At 44.2% G+C, this 15,988-nt stretch overlaps 1 protein-coding gene across 1 annotated transcript; it reads right to left on the reverse strand.

Annotated features, from left to right (window-relative positions):
• Positions 1 to 15,988, reverse strand: LOC306927961 (uncharacterized protein). Its single transcript, XM_079507859.1, has 7 exons — positions 15,888 to 15,988; positions 13,962 to 14,045; positions 11,216 to 11,354; positions 9,943 to 10,025; positions 5,107 to 5,257; positions 1,211 to 1,324; positions 1 to 596 (listed from the first exon to the last, which is right to left on the reverse strand). The coding sequence occupies exons 2-7, from the start codon at positions 13,968 to 13,970 to the stop codon at positions 274 to 276; spliced, it is 819 nt and encodes a 272-aa protein (XP_079363985.1). The 5' UTR covers positions 13,971 to 14,045; positions 15,888 to 15,988; the 3' UTR covers positions 1 to 273.

Below are 15,988 nucleotides of genomic sequence, written 5' to 3' on the forward strand. Positions count from 1 at the left end.
TTAACAGTTTGCAGAATACAAACATTTCCAGCACAACTCACCATTCCACCATTTTCAAGTCATCATAACAATTACACAACTCTGCCTGAGTTTCGAGCGCTCCTCCTACGGGGCTTCTAAAATGGTGGCTCCATTGGATTCGTCAGATTATTCAGAAGCACCAACAGTGGCCACAGTGTGTACGGCAAAGTCCATCGCTGATCGCCAACAAAAACAAAATGGTAACAGTCCAGAGCAGGTGTGATAGAACTTGGGTGGGGTTTTCTTCAGTGATCAAAGGTGTGGCTGAAGCTGTTTCTGCCCTCCTCCTCCCCTGTTGTTGCCATTCCGGAAGCTGTTTCCACCACTTGGCCCAGGCAGTGTGTCACCGGAGCTGGGTACGGGGGTCAGAACGGGTAGAACACCCGTATATTTGGCGAATCTGGGTTGATCCCACTCGATGTAGTCTTTGTACTTATCTGCAGTGTTTGACAGTACACTCCAGGACTCTCTGAAGTGAAAGTTACTGGACCTCATCGACCAATCAATCTTGTGACCATCTTCCTCCCAAGTGAATTTGGCTTTTATCAGGACAAAATAACGTGCTGCAAAAGCACCTGCAGTTGAGGTAGAAATCAGTGTTCATTTTGACAGCAAATTCGGATTTATTCTTAGACTTTAGAATAACACACCATTTAGTTTTAGTCCCATTTCAGTCATCTGAAATACGTTGACTAAATATCAAAATCTTAGTCTTTTAGTCTTAGTCAACCAAATTAACACTAGTAGAGATGAGCAGCCGTTCTCAAACGAGTGGCACAAGAGTGGCACAAAGTGAAGTGTTGAGAGCTTGTACATCTGCTATTGAATAGCCAATAATAACAAATATGGAAAAAGCTGTTAAAATGATTGTACAATTTAGGCATTTAGCAGACGCTCTTAATCCAGAGCGATTTACATTAAGCAAGAACAAAAAAAGCATGGGAATACATCACATATATAAAAAGCATTTATCATGAAACATGCGTAAGCTAATAACGTAACAGTGGAATATCTATATAATGAAACTATACATATAAACTATACATATATACTATACTATGCTATACATATGTACTATGACATATGTACTGATCAAATTTGCGCAACATGCTGACTGGTACTGATCGTATGGAATCCAAATGACTGAAATCAGTTGTGTGAGAACTGTGATCTATATGCAAATACCCACCACTCAGAAGCAGGTTGTGAGGTTCTGCCTTTGGGGGATTTTTTTCCACCTGGACCTCTTCCGTATTCTCTACCGGCGTCATGCCCAGGAATCTGATGAAGGTGTCAACAGCCTCTGTAGATGAACAAGATCACACCCGTGTGAAGTGAGGGGCGCTTTACCAACATCACATATGACATAAATTTAACAAATAGCAATTTATAAGAATCGTGGTCCCTTATTGGCCGAGGGTTTACTCTGTCATGCATATGCCGATTTGCTCAGTGACAGACAAAACAAACTCTGTTCATTGTTAACACCCCGAGCGGCAAGGACGGAGTTCTCCGTTCAATCAATTAGTAACGCCCGATGCTCAGAACGGAGATTGATAAAAAGGACAGAGATTTATTGATATCAAAACCGATCTCACTCCACAGGCTGGGAGTGTCTGTTGCGCAACATTCAATGTTATTTCCCGGTGGGACGTCATCGAAAATGTTCCCCCCCATTTTAGCAGATGAGACCAAAAATCTTAAAACGTGAATAACTCTTGATCTAAATCATTCCGTCCAAAGATTATGTGTTAGACGGCCCATCACGGTCCCGTCGCTAGTCGCGTTAGAATTAATCATACTTCCCGTTGTTGTCGATCGCCTCGGGAGTGTTTTGGCTACATCAAGCTACTTCAGCTACATTCGGGATAGCACCTGGTGCGTCGCTAAATGTGCTTCGCTGCTATAAATCACTGGGTGCTGATTTAATGGATTAAATAACCCTAGACGTTCGGGGTGTTAATGGCATTCAATGTTTGTGTTGGAGACAAAACAAACATTAAACTCTGTCCATTGTCAATGGCATTTTTAATGTTTGGCTGGACAAGACAAACACTAAACCTGTAAAGGAGGGCCCCTCAACAACAAGAGCCACAGTCAGAAGCACACTACCCACAGTCATGCATAGAGATAGTAATCTAGGATCATAGGTAAACCAGGTAAACTAAGAACCTATCATCAGTCTAAACAGTAGAATATAAAATAAAAATCACACCCGTGTGAACTGAGTGGTGCAAAGTCTTATATAGCCTGATCAGCTGTGGTCTGACGTAATGTCAGTGACCATGGTAACCATGCTCACCTGTGCACGGACACGTACACGTACACAGGTACACAAACATACAGACAAAGCTACATTAAGTCTACTCATGTTGATTCGGTGATGTAATGGTGATGTAAAACAAACTGTGCAAACAAACAATATGACGTAAATGGCACATTATGATGTAAATGTTCCCTTCATTGTCAATGGCGTTTACAAAACACAAGATATGAGATAACTTACATAAGATAACTTAAGATATGTTTCAATGTCGGGTTATAACTGGCTGTTGATGGTGATGTAATTAAGATAGGTTTCAGATGTAATTAAGATAGGTTTCAGATTACATACACATACAGACATTGGCCGGATTTCTCAAACAGGTTTAGTGTAAGACTTGTAGTGCCGCACATGCGCACATGCCCTCTAGGCCGCACACAGAAGCCTGTCTGCTGCCTAATTGGCTGCATGGCAGCCAATCGGGCACTATGTCCTTTTTTGGGAAACACAACATATAGACATAAAAGAACCTAGACTATAGAGCACGCAACCCTATCGGGCTTTGGAATGACACTTCCAGACTACAACAAAGTTGTGGCCGTCTCTGCCTGCCTTCTATGGGTGGGCATCCCGAGGCATGCAGGCAGCGCGCGCCACGGGATGGTTATATTATTATACATTATACTATGGATTAGGCCAGGGGTTCTCAACCTTTTTGACTGGGGACACCCGGAAATGCTTTGGCCATGTCGCGCGACCCCCGCCCCCCCCCCCCCCCCCATCCCCACCACCAATACAAACTGACTGCAAAAATAACCTTATAATAGAGAAAATATATCATAATTGAATACTGAAACCAGATATAATCATTAATTAAGGCAAAGTAACGCAAAAGAATCAAACCACTTGGCAAATGGTAACACAACTACAATACACAAATATATCTTGTGTTCTGCGTGGGACGTTTGGGGAACATTGGTTACCTGTTACCCAACCAATATTGAAACATATCGTAATTACGTCACCATCAACATCCAGGCCTGGAATTTCATCCTTTTAGGGGCAAGGTTTAAGGTTTAGTTTTAAGGTTTAGTTTAGTGCAGAGTACAGAGTTTACATCAGCAAAAAAGAAACAGCTCCGTGAAGGTGATCAAAAGGCATGGGCTGAAGCTTAAAAGCTTATAAGTGCCCATCCTACTCACAGCACAGCATTTGAGATACTCAGCATAGTTATCAGTTTAACAGTACATTAATCAGAGACAAAAAAAAGAAAGAAAAAAGCCACTTGGCCTTTAGTGTGGTCAACGTTTTGAGGGCACAAAGGCTGAGTGCCAGGGCATGAAGGCCATCAATTAAAACAACGATTTTAAGTCCCCGGTCTTAATTATTTTAGCTTAAAAGGTTAAGGATGATTACACACGACTAGGTCATACATAGCCTACTTGTGTACTAGTACCATCCCAACTTGAAAGTTATCTTAATTACATCAACTAAAAAGATTCCTTTTACCCATCAAATGATTTTGAGGGTACTTGCACGCTCTGCTTGCGCACTAGTAGGTTGTGTGCAACACGCAAGTTGGCACTCGACAGAGTGCAGTTCTAGTTATTATTCAGATTACGGTGGACGATTGGGAGTGAGTCTGCAGTTCTAACTGCTTTGGGGAGTTCATTCGACAGTTTGGAAGTCAGAAGGGCGAAGAGTCTAGGACGTGCAGAGTGTAGACATATATCGTTGCTGTCTGGCAGGAACCATGTACTTCAACGTATGTTGTCGTCGTAAATTGTAAAACCTAGCAAAGGTCGAAGGCGACGACCAGATCGCCGCCGTACACATCCTGCACCGAAATACCCTTATAGAGTGCCCAGGATGCCGCTACACCCCGGGTAGAGTGCGCTCTCAAACCCAACGGTGGCAAAACGCCTTTACTGGAGTAGGCCAACTGAATGGCCTCCACAATCCACTGGGACAGCCTGATAATCGTAACAGGCTTGCGGCCTGCTCACTCCTCAATGTCCTCATGCATTGAAGGAAGCATGAGCTCAATTCGGGGCTCTTACCAATTGGCAGAGAGAGAGTAGCGCCCAGGATTACACCTTAGGCAATTGACACCCGGTGAAAAAATGGGTTACACAATCGCTTTTTTTCCCCCCGTGTTCACAAACTTTGTCCTACACAAACATGAAATTCCAATTGACAATGAATGGACAATTTTACCGCAGTGTCTGAGCAAATAGACAGTGTCTATCTTACGTCATGATGTACGATGATAAGAGCGCTCCTCACTTCACACAGGTGTGATTTTTAGAATAACAAACGTTGCTGCCGGGCAGAAATCCCTAAAACTTTGTGTTTTTTTGGGTGAGTTTGAACTTGGGTTTGACAATACCGGTATTTATGATTCTGTGCTATTGGGTTACAACTCGGACGGGGCTGAGTCGGCTTTACCGAACTGCGCAACGCTCGCCACGGAAACTCGCTCGTTTTAGCTTGCTTGGTGGTGGCTCTCGTGGCTCAAGTTCGGTAGGGACTCCATCACTGTCTATGGGGAGGATATGTAAGGATTTTTTGTTTCTAGGCGTGTATGTATGGAAATGTCAATCCGTGCTATTTCACCGTGTTTGGGTGAGACCAGATTTTTTTATTCGACTCCTGAAAAGTAATAAGTCGACATATGAGGTTTCCACCAGAAAGAGACTTTATGCTTCTTCATATGACAAATAGCGAATAAAACAGAATGACAACATTTTCTAGTTAATTCAGTGGTGCTGAAACGTTCAGATAAGCCCAATAAATCCAGAGTGAATCGTTTTGTTCATTACCTTGCTGTCCCATGAACCTCGCCAGATCATTGACGACCCAAGTATTTTCCTCTAGAACGTATGCTGGAATATTCCAGGTGAGGTCAAAGTCTCCCTGGCTCAAATTGGCTTCATATATGTAGTCTCCTGGGGTAATCCTCATGCTCTTGAGCTAGAGACAAGAGGAGTAGAGGAGTAGCGAAGAGGAGAGATGAAAGTTGGAGGAAAAATGGGTTGAACGAACAAACTTTTTAAGAATATACAAATTGTCAAAGCAGAATAACAACAGGTGTAACAACTAGGCAAGTCAAAGTTCAAACTCCAGTCACATAGGCCTACTGGCTGCGTCCTAATGCATATGGTCGTTTCTCTACTCCCTACTCCCCATATGGGGATCCAGACTTACTGGACGATAATAGTGATGATTTCCGACAGTACTCCCTTTATATGTAGTGGACAATAGAAGTGACAATTTCGGACACTAGTTCCCTATATGGGGATCCAATAAAAACTCAAAAGCATTAACCACATGAACTGCCGCTATGCCTATTCTGGCCTGGGGGAAATAAGCCAAAAATAGCCAATCTACAAGGAACGCAACATCCGCGTTGAGCTTGTAGATCAAATGAATTTTATTAAAGTGTCAAATCACAAAGTTGTCTCAAGACACTTTACATATAGAGCAGAAACCCCACCCAGAGCAATCTCTAATTCATATTCATTTAGTTGCCAATAATTTTACTGTTGGCCAGTGTTTTGAGACATAGTCTTTTATTGCTATAAAATGATGGTAAAAACAAATTCTACATGCATTAAAAAAGTGGCCAGTGATCTTGAAAGTGGCAAATTTCAGTGGTGGAGTAAAAACAACACGGTCACATGGCTTTGGAGAGTTTGGGCAGCAGATCTACAAGCTCTCAACATGTCATGCTGCAATGTGCTGTGTGCTTGTAGATCACCAATTTTGATAAACTAGAACGGTGCCCGTAGGGCCTCTACAGCCTACAGCCCATTGGGCACTGACCTACTTGGAACGATGCAAGTTGGAAATGAATGCCCCACCCAGATATTATGTCCGTCTCCCTTTTATGCCCATATATGGAGTTCTTTGTAAGGCATGGCCAAATAGGGAGTATATGCAGCCAGCTTGTGGAGTTCTGTCTTCTGTGTCAGGCATGTCCAAATATGGAGTGCTGTGAGGTCAGAACAGCTCCATATATGGACGCTGGGCATGGGTCCAGAGGCCTTTTTGGGGCGGTTCTGGACACACACACACACACACACACACACACACACACACACACACACACACACACACACACACACACACACACACACACACACACACACACACACACACACACACACACACACACACACACACACACACACACACACACACACACACACACACACACACACACTTAACCTACCCCCCCCCCCCCCCCCAGCACTATGTTCCATATGCTGCTACAGTACATGTTTGCACTTGAATAAAAAAAAAAAAGCTGCATTTGATGGAGGGGGGAAGTGTTACTGAAACGATGTTGGTGCTTCTTGCACTTAAATATTCTCCAATTAATTTAAAGGAATTCTTGTGTTGGAATTTATGTTACTGTAAAACTGTCATATCGGCTCATAATATCGGCTATCGGGCTTTTTGATTGTCCACTAATCGGTGATCGGATATATCGGCCAAAAACCATATCGGTCGATCACTAGTATTTAGCCTTTGTGATAAAATAGGTTATTCTCGAAAATTTCATAAAATAGCCCATTAGCCGATAATGATTATCAATCAATAAATATATTCAACGCAAATTAATTCCTCTCCTACCGCCATGCGCTGGGTGATACAATATGAAATACAAAAGTGTATAAAGTTGGTGTTTGAGTGTTTAGCGCACAGTGCTAGAGCTCTTTCAGTTCGCCAACATGGGATTTATTATTGTCCATTTTATTGTGACAAAGCACCCATAGGCTTTTAGTTCTGCTTGGGGGGAAACAGTGTCATAGGACTTGAAAAAATAAATATGTTCATGAACTATTCTGGGTTTTGTTTTAATAGTCATGATAATTAAATTATACTGTATTTTGTTAAGTCAAAGCTATGTTAAATCCATCTTTGCCCACTACTAGTATTTGTTACCTTCAGGTGTGCTAATACTACACAGATTAATATACATTTACAAATAGCCTATATCTTTATAATCTTTTATATATATATATATATATTTGAATTTATTATCAGTTATTGGTATCGGTCTTGAGAAGCAGGATGTTATCAATATCGGTTAAAAAAAGTAATGGTGATGGGCCATGGTGGTCTGCTGGCCCTGCAATATAAGTACTTTTACTTTTAGTACTTTAAGTACATTTTGATGCCGATATTGTTGTACTTTTACTCAAGTACATTTTCAATTCCGTACTTTTACTTGTATCAGAGTAGTTCTAAATTGCAGTACTGGTACTTTTACTTAAGTAAAACAATTGAGTACTTTTTCCACCACTGTATGCCTATCCGTTAAGCCAGGTATAGTAGTAGTGACTCATCACAATCAAAATGGCGCACCCCCTAGCATAGCAAAGGTGCGAGGTTTGCATGCCCTATTGCCTGATTCCTGGCTACTACTTCAGTGTAAGATCTGCCTTATTCTTTACTAAATACTTAACATCTATTCTTGTTTGTTGTTAGGTTCGGGGGGGCGGGTACCGTCCTAAAGTCGGCTCTTCGGTGCTACTGAATATTTTTGACGAGCCGAAATCATTTCGGCACTACAGCGCCGAAACAGCAGTAAAATAGGAGTATGAATCGGCCCTTACTCTGCACTTGGGTTCGACTCTGTCTACATCCATGACAGTACAGTAGTATGTAGTTTTCTTTCGCCGATTCAACTTTTCAACTTTTGCCAACTTTTGGATCGCATGCATGGAGATACAGTGCACGTACACATACACGTGCATGTGCGCTGAAGAGCGAGCCTGCGCAATGCATTATGGGGTAGATCCACTCGTCTAGTGACCATGCGATGCTCCCTACAATCCCGATTCCCATTGTGGGATACTTCAGTAGACTACATTAGGGTGCAAAAATGCTGACTATACATTCGGACACTATTACAAAATGATGGAAAGTAGTAGTATGGGGCATAGGGAATGAATTCAGACGCAGCCACTGTTTTTTGAAGGATGTCACCGCCTGTTAGAAAAGCCCTGGAACATAACTTATTCATAGTTTGATGACATCCAGGTTCCAGGTTTAGCAGAAGTAGAAGTCCACATATCCAGAGGCTGAGATGGTAACTTAGCCATGCAGTAGCCACAGCAGAGTTCGTTTTTGGTTCTACAATTTAGGCATTTAGCAGACGCTCTTAATCCAGAGCAATTTACAGTAAGCAAGAACAAAAAAAACATCAAAACATAAAAATAGTCATCATGAATCCTACGTAAGCTTAAGAACCTAACAGTGGAATATCTATCTAAGTAAGGATGTGTATACACTTTAGAGTTCTCAATATCTGCCCGAACCCGACCCAAAGGAACCGGCCCAAAATGCACGATAATTAGTCGGGCCGGGCCGAGCCTCGGGCTCTGTGATTTTTTCCAAGCAGACCTGAAAGGACTTGGTCCTTTATTGGATTTGTAGTTTCTTTTCTTCCGCCAAAAATAGCAGTTCTGGCTGGAGATATGGTAGAGGGCCATGCCAAACGGTGAGGATGCGAAGCCCACAACCATTGGCCAAAGGGTGGCGCTATATTGAAAATGCAAACTTTGACCACGCATAGCTCATGAACCGTTTGACCGTCGGCAATGAAACCTCGACACACATATGCGTCTCCTCATGCCGAACAAGTTCCGTGCTGTTACTTTTGACCTCTGACCTCTAGATCACCCGCCATTTTGAATTATATGAAAATAAATTAAAATACATCTCCTCCCAGGATCTTTGATCAAAATGCACAAAAACATCTACATGTGAACTTTGGACCTATACGGACATGGGAAAGTATAGTACGCTTTTTTTAAGTGAAAAAATTGAGGTTTTATGAGCCACTTTGTTCTGTTGTAGTGCCTGTGGCTTTGCTGACCTCTGCTGGTCTAAAGTGCCTCACCTGTCAATCACCTGAGAGTTCTGGCTGCCACACCCTTAGTCAGCTGTTCTTGATTAGTTGAAGGCTATATAAGTGGACCTGTGGCCAGCAGCTCATTGTCTCCCAAACACCCAAACTGAACAGTTGTGTTCCCTTTTTGTTGCTGTTATTAGTTAAGTTTCAGATGGGCTGGTCGTAAGTATTATTTTGGGTGTCCATCAGTCCCTGTTTTGCAATGCAGGATTTTAAATAAATGTGTAATATCTTTGTAAACTTTTGATCTGACTTTGTGTCCTTTTATGTTAGCCCTTGGTTGAGCCAAGTTTAAAGGGCCGTAACAATGCTAGAAATTGATTTGTTTAGTGAGAAACGTGTATAAAGAACTTGATCCTGATCAAATCAGGTTCTTTACTCATGAATTGATATTTTATTTGATATTGTACAACAGTGATTTTGAAACAGACTGATTTGGACACCTGGCCTTTCAGTTCAGGTTTTTTGTATCCTGAAAGGATTCCCTTGCATGGATGGTTCTGGTACCGGATGGTACCCAGACCTGGCGAGCCGACCCGGAACTCTGAACTGATTGATATCATCAATCTCCGTCCCGGGCACTTGACCATGAACTTGAACTTGACGGAGATCTCCGCCCCGGGCTTCCATGGTGTTAACTAGTGACCTTGACTAACGTACTTTTATTGGTACCCCTGTGGCGAAGCAGAGCAGAATCCAAACCCAGCTATAACCATCGATATACAGTCCTTACCGTAGGTTTCTCAACAGTCGAGTTTTCAGGCTTGGCTGTTTCATTCCTCCGGTAATGGAGCTGACCGTCAAACATCGGAACCACTGTGGGAAAACACAAGTTGATGAAGTTTAACATAGTCCAGCAGCAGCTGAGGTGGGAACAATTTTTTTTAAATATATATATATATATATATATATATATATATATATATATATATATAATATATATGACCGCCTCTAGCAGAAAGGCCCTCAACTCGACCAGAGTAATTTTTAGTTTTTTTACAGATTATTAAAGTACAGAATGTAAGCTTTCATATGATATGAAAGGAGATATGACCATTTTAAAATGATTGTGCCGTTTTACCCAAAGCTGAGAAAAGCCCCTTTGAATATTCACAACATTTCAACACCTAGAGCTGGCTAGAAGTGGGTGTGTCAATAGGTACTTAACTCCACCCATAATGACTCACTAATCACCCAAACCACCCCCACATGTAGCTGTCAAGGGAAGAATGCAGCCTCTGTAGCAACTTTGAAAATACAACATGCAAGTGGCCATAATAATGGTAATTAGAAAAAGTGCCCCTTGGGGCACAGGTCTCCACCAGGGCAGGTCAGGTTGTGGCCTCCTGGTGGCGCTATAATAGGCCAATGTGAAAAGGTTGCCATTTCTTCATACGCCTTTGATGGCAATTGGATGATTTGAGGCATTTTGTTCAAAAAAAATGTGTTTTACAAAAGTCGGCCTCCTGGTGGCGCTATAAAAGGCAGATGCGGAAAATGCAGGTCAAAGGTTTGTCCTTGGCCTCTAGGAGTGTGCAAAAATGTGAAAAGCTGCCTCATGGTGGCGCTATAACAGGCCATTCTGGAAAATGTGGGGCAGAGGTTCATCGTTGGCATCCAGGGAGTGTGTGTGCAAAGTTTGGCATCGACCGGGTTAACGGTGCCGGAGATTAGCTGGTAACGGACGGAAGGAAGGACGGACACACACACGGACGGACGGAGTGCAAAACATACTCTCTCCCCATGCCTTCGGCCTGGTGGAGACAATTACCAAAGCCTACTTTGACTTATAAATGTATACATTTAATTTACCCAAATCAATATAAAAAAATCTGTTGGAATGAAATCCTTCAACATTCAAACTGTGCTAATATGAAAAAAACGAAAATCACACAAAAAAAAATCTGCCTTTTCATTCTAGGCAAGATGAGGACCATTTTGCTAGAGGTGGATACATATATATTTTTTCTTTTTTTTAATCATCACAACTTAATGAGGCCTCTTACATGGAAAAAGACCCTTTTGACCCTTTTGTTCTAGCAGGCACCAGATGTTCAGCTCCTGGTCATCATGGAGATGGCGAACAAATGGCCAGACCCACTGGTGGATGGTCCAGTTGTCATGAGGACTCAGCATCACACACAACTACACACACACACACACACACACACACACACACACACACACACACACACACACACACACACACACACACACACACACACACACACACACACACACACACACACAAGTTAGAGAACGAAGCACTGTTTTGTGGCAGTCTGACACACACACACATTAGACAGCTAACTGCGCACACGTTAGTGGCGGGTGGTGTCACACCGTGACACACAAACAGACATGTTCTGCCTGGCTTCCATACTAAGGGCTCATTGCATTCGCAATGATGCTGTCAGGCACCCCCCTTTCCCTCAGGTATGCAGGTCAGTACCATGTTTAGCCTTAAACCCAAACTTTTTCAAACATTTATTGAAAAATTAGGATCTAATTCACGCCAGCATTTATTTAATTTGAGCTATTATTTTGAAAAGCCGCCATTTCCGCTTCACTAGCAGTAGTCCTAAGTTAGGAAGTTACACAGAGCTGGGCCGGCCTTGTTTACAATGTGAATCCAGACCGGAGCTCTGCAGAGCTCCAGATCGTCAGATCTGTGCCGTCAAAGAAACGCTGTTTTGACCAAAATGCCATCTGGGACAAGGAATAGGAGATACAGGCGATTGAAAGAAATGGATAGAATGGATTATTATGGCGACGACGATCTAAGATGGGCGATCCAGTGCTGTGCTAACACAGCTAGCTAACCGGTTAACGTGAGTAGCATTTTGGCTCGAGCAATCGAACGTGCGATAAAAACGCAATTGCCGAAGGCCGTCGGCAATGGCGTTAAGCGTCAGTATCAAAATTAGGCTTCAATTGACAAAGATCGTCGCCAAGGGCGCTGAAAGTAAAACTTAATCTATCTAATAAAATCCTTTCAAGGACCTTGGACAATACGCTGGCTAGAGCAATGTCTATAATTATCCAAGCTCCCCACGTTGAATGCCTTGTCCTTGATAACCACTAACCTCTGCACTATCGTCTCTGCTCACAATATATCCTATCACTGCTATGCCGATGACACACAACTGTTTCTATCCTTCCCCCCCTCTGCCAACTAAAGTGGAAGAGCGCATCACTGCATGCCTGGCTGACATCTCACAGTGTAAGTAAGTAAGTACATTTTATTTGTAAAGCACCTTTCAAGACAAAGTCACAAGGTGCTGAACAGAACACAGAACAAGCAATCAACAAGTTAAAACCAAACAGGAAAACATAGCACAATAAAGTAAAAAAGACAATAAAGAATTTTAACGAAACCAATAAACAAGGTCAAATCTCAAAACATAGGCATGTAAGATAGTAAAATAGAGGCAGAATCACAAAAACATATGTAAAAATAAGTCAGGTAAGAACTACATGGGAAAAATAAATACGGAAAAAATGTGTCTTTAGCTTTCTCTTAAAGGAGTCTACTGACTCAGCATTTTTTAACATGAGGGGCAGGGCATTCCAAAGAGTAGGAGCAACCACTGCGAAAGCCCGGTCGCCCTTTGTTTTTAGTTTAGTCCCAGGTATCTTCAGTAGGTATTTATCAGAGGACCTAAGGGGTCTTACATTCGATTTTGGGGGCAGTAGGTCACGAATATATGAAGGGGCCAGCCCGTGTAATGCTTTGTAGGTTGTTAAAATAATTTTAAAATCAATTCTGGTCTTAATTGGAAGCCAGTGCAATGAGGCCAATACAGGAGTTATGTGGGCCCTACGGTTGGTATTTGTGAGAATTCTAGCTGCAGTGTTTTGAACCAATTGAAGTCGGGATAGAGATGAGTGGTTTAGCATGGCGTAGAGACCGTTACAATAGTCCAAACGGGAGGATTGGATGTCCTCAACCACCTCAAGCTGAACCCAGACAAGACTGAGCTTCTCTTTTTCCCAGCTAAGTCCTGCCCTATACGGGAGCTAACTATTTCAGTAGACAACTCCCTGGTAACGTCTGTCCCAACAGCCAGGAACCTTGGTGTTGTCCTGGACAGTCAGCTGTAAGGACTGTGTGTACTCTACAGCTGTCAGAGGGAACTTTGGGGAAATGCATAAGAAGCAAAGGTGTGCAGCCATTTCTGAAATTATTACACAATACACATTTATTCTTCTCATTTCGGCCGCTTGTATTTGCAACCTTATTCTTTCGGTCATGACCCACACTTCATGACCATCGGTGAGAGTAGGAACGAAGATTGTTCAGTAGACAGAGAGCTTTGCCTTCTGGCTCAACTCTTTTAGTCACAACAGTGCAGTACAGCGACTGCAATACCGCCCTTGCATTTCCGATTCTCCAGCTGATCTCCTTCTCCGACCTTCCCTCACTCGTGAAAAAGACCCCGAGATACTTATACTCCTTTCACCTGGTGAAATGCCTCATTCCCTACCTGGACTGCACAATCCACCGGTTTCCTGCTGAGAAAAGTTCTTCCTCCTTAATAATAATACCCAATGATCATGTTTTAGGATGGGAAAAAAATCACGCCACTCCATCTTTAACACTGCTAATGTTTGCTGTTAGCTGTTGTCCTGCAGACAGACAGACTTAAAGATGGACAGACAAGACGGACAAGAAAGACTTCAAGACAGACAGACTTCATGACAGACAGATAGACTTCAAGACAGAAAGACCAGTACCGGACTGAACAGTACCTCACTCATGAAGAATGTTGTTTCTTTTTCAATTGGGACATCGTCCTTGCAGATACTCCCCCATTCTAATTCACCATGTTCGTTCTGCAGGCAGAACGACAGACATACTTCAAGGCAGGCAGACAGAAAGACTTCTAGGCAGACAGACAGACTTCAAGGCAGGCAGTCGGGCAGGCAGGCAGACAGGCTTCAAGGCAGACAGGCAGGCAGACAGACTACAAGGCAGGCAGGCGGGTACAGACAGACTTCAAGGCAGGCAGACAGACAGACAGACAGACTTCAAGGCAGGCAGGCAGGCAGACAGACAGACTTCAAGGCAGGCAGATAGACAGACAGACAGACTTCAAGGCAGGCAGGCAGGCAGGCAGACAGACAGACAGACAGACAGACAGACAGACTTCAAGGCAGGCAGACAGACAGACAGACAGACTTCAAGGCAGGCAGGCAGGCAGACAGACAGACAGACAGACTTCAAGGCAGGCAGATAGACAGACAGACAGACAGACATACTTCAAGGCAGGCAGGCAGGCAGGCAGGCAGGCAGGCAGACAGACAGACAGACAGACTTCAAGGCAGGCAGGCAGGCAGACAGACTTCAAGGCAGGCAGGCAGGCAGACAGACTTCAAGGCAGGCAGGCAGGCAGACAGACAGACTTCAAGGCAGGCAGACAGACAGACTTCAAGGCAGGCAGGCAGGTAGACAGACAGACTTCAAGGCAGGCAGGCAGGCAGACAGACTTCAAGGCAGGCAGGCAGGCAGACAGACAGACAGACAGACTTCAAGGCAGGCAGACAGACAGACTTCAAGGCAGGCAGGCAGACAGACAGACAGACAGACTTCAAGGCAGGCAGATAGACAGACAGACAGACAGACATACTTCAAGGCAGGCAGGCAGGCAGGCAGGCAGGCAGACTTCAAGGCAGGCAGACAGACAGACAGACAGACAGACTTCAAGGCAGGCAGGCAGGCAGACAGACAGACTTCAAGGCAGGCAGACAGACAGACTTCAAGGCAGGCAGGCAGGTAGACAGACAGACTTCAAGGCAGGCAGGCAGGCAGACAGACTTCAAGGCAGGCAGGCAGGCAGACAGACTTCAAGGCAGGCAGGCAGACAGACAGACTTCAAGGCAGGCAGGCAGACAGACAGACTTCAAGGCAGGCAGGCAGACAGACAGACTTCAAGGCAGGCAGGCAGACAGACAGACAGACTTCAAGGCAGGCAGGCAGGCAGACAGACAGACAGACAGACTTCAAGGCAGGCAGATAGACAGACAGACAGACATACTTCAAGGCAGGCAGGCAGGCAGGCAGGCAGGCAGGCAGACAGACAGACTTCAAGGCAGGCAGGCAGGCAGGCAGACAGACTTCAAGGCAGGCAGGCAGGCAGACAGACTTCAAGGCAGGCAGACAGACAGACTTCAAGGCAGGCAGACAGACAGACTTCAAGGCAGGCAGGCAGGTAGACAGACAGACTTCAAGGCAGGCAGGCAGGCAGACAGACTTCAAGGCAGGCAGGCAGGCAGACAGACTTCAAGGCAGGCAGGCAGACAGACAGACTTCAAGGCAGGCAGACAGACAGACTTCAAGGCAGGCAGGCAGACAGACAGACTTCAAGGCAGGCAGGCAGACAGACAGACTTCAAGGCAGGCAGGCAGACAAACAGACTTCAAGGCAGGCAGGCAGACAGACAGACTTCAAGGCAGGCAGGCAGACAGACAGACTTCAAGGCAGGCAGGCAGACAGACAGACTTCAAGGCAGGCAGGCAGACAGACTTCAAGGCAGGCAGACAGACAGACAGACAGACAGACAGACAGACAGACAGACAGACAGACAGACAGACAGACAGGCAGACAGACTTCAAGGCAGGCCTGCAGCCAGGCTGACAAACACACTTCAAGGCAGTCAGGCAGGCAGACAGACTTACCTTGATGAAACCTTCTTTTGACCCCAATTCCTGCCGCTTCTCCCACGCTGAGTGGGCCGTGTTCTTGCATTTAAACTGGAGCACCAGGTATCTTGCCCTAT

The sequence above is a fragment of the Electrona antarctica genome (assembly GCF_951216825.1).
Source record: "Electrona antarctica genome assembly, chromosome: 8".
Taxonomy (NCBI): domain Eukaryota; kingdom Metazoa; phylum Chordata; class Actinopteri; order Myctophiformes; family Myctophidae; genus Electrona; species Electrona antarctica.

Coding starts and splice junctions, on each gene's coding strand:
- LOC306927961 (XM_079507859.1), bottom strand. Junction 5,258..9,942: donor CGACTGTTGAGAAACCTACG/GTAAGGACTGTA, acceptor TCTTGTCTCTAG/CTCAAGAGCATGAGGATTAC. Junction 597..1,210: donor TCACAACCTGCTTCTGAGTG/GTGGGTATTTGC, acceptor CCTCAACTGCAG/GTGCTTTTGCAGCACGTTAT.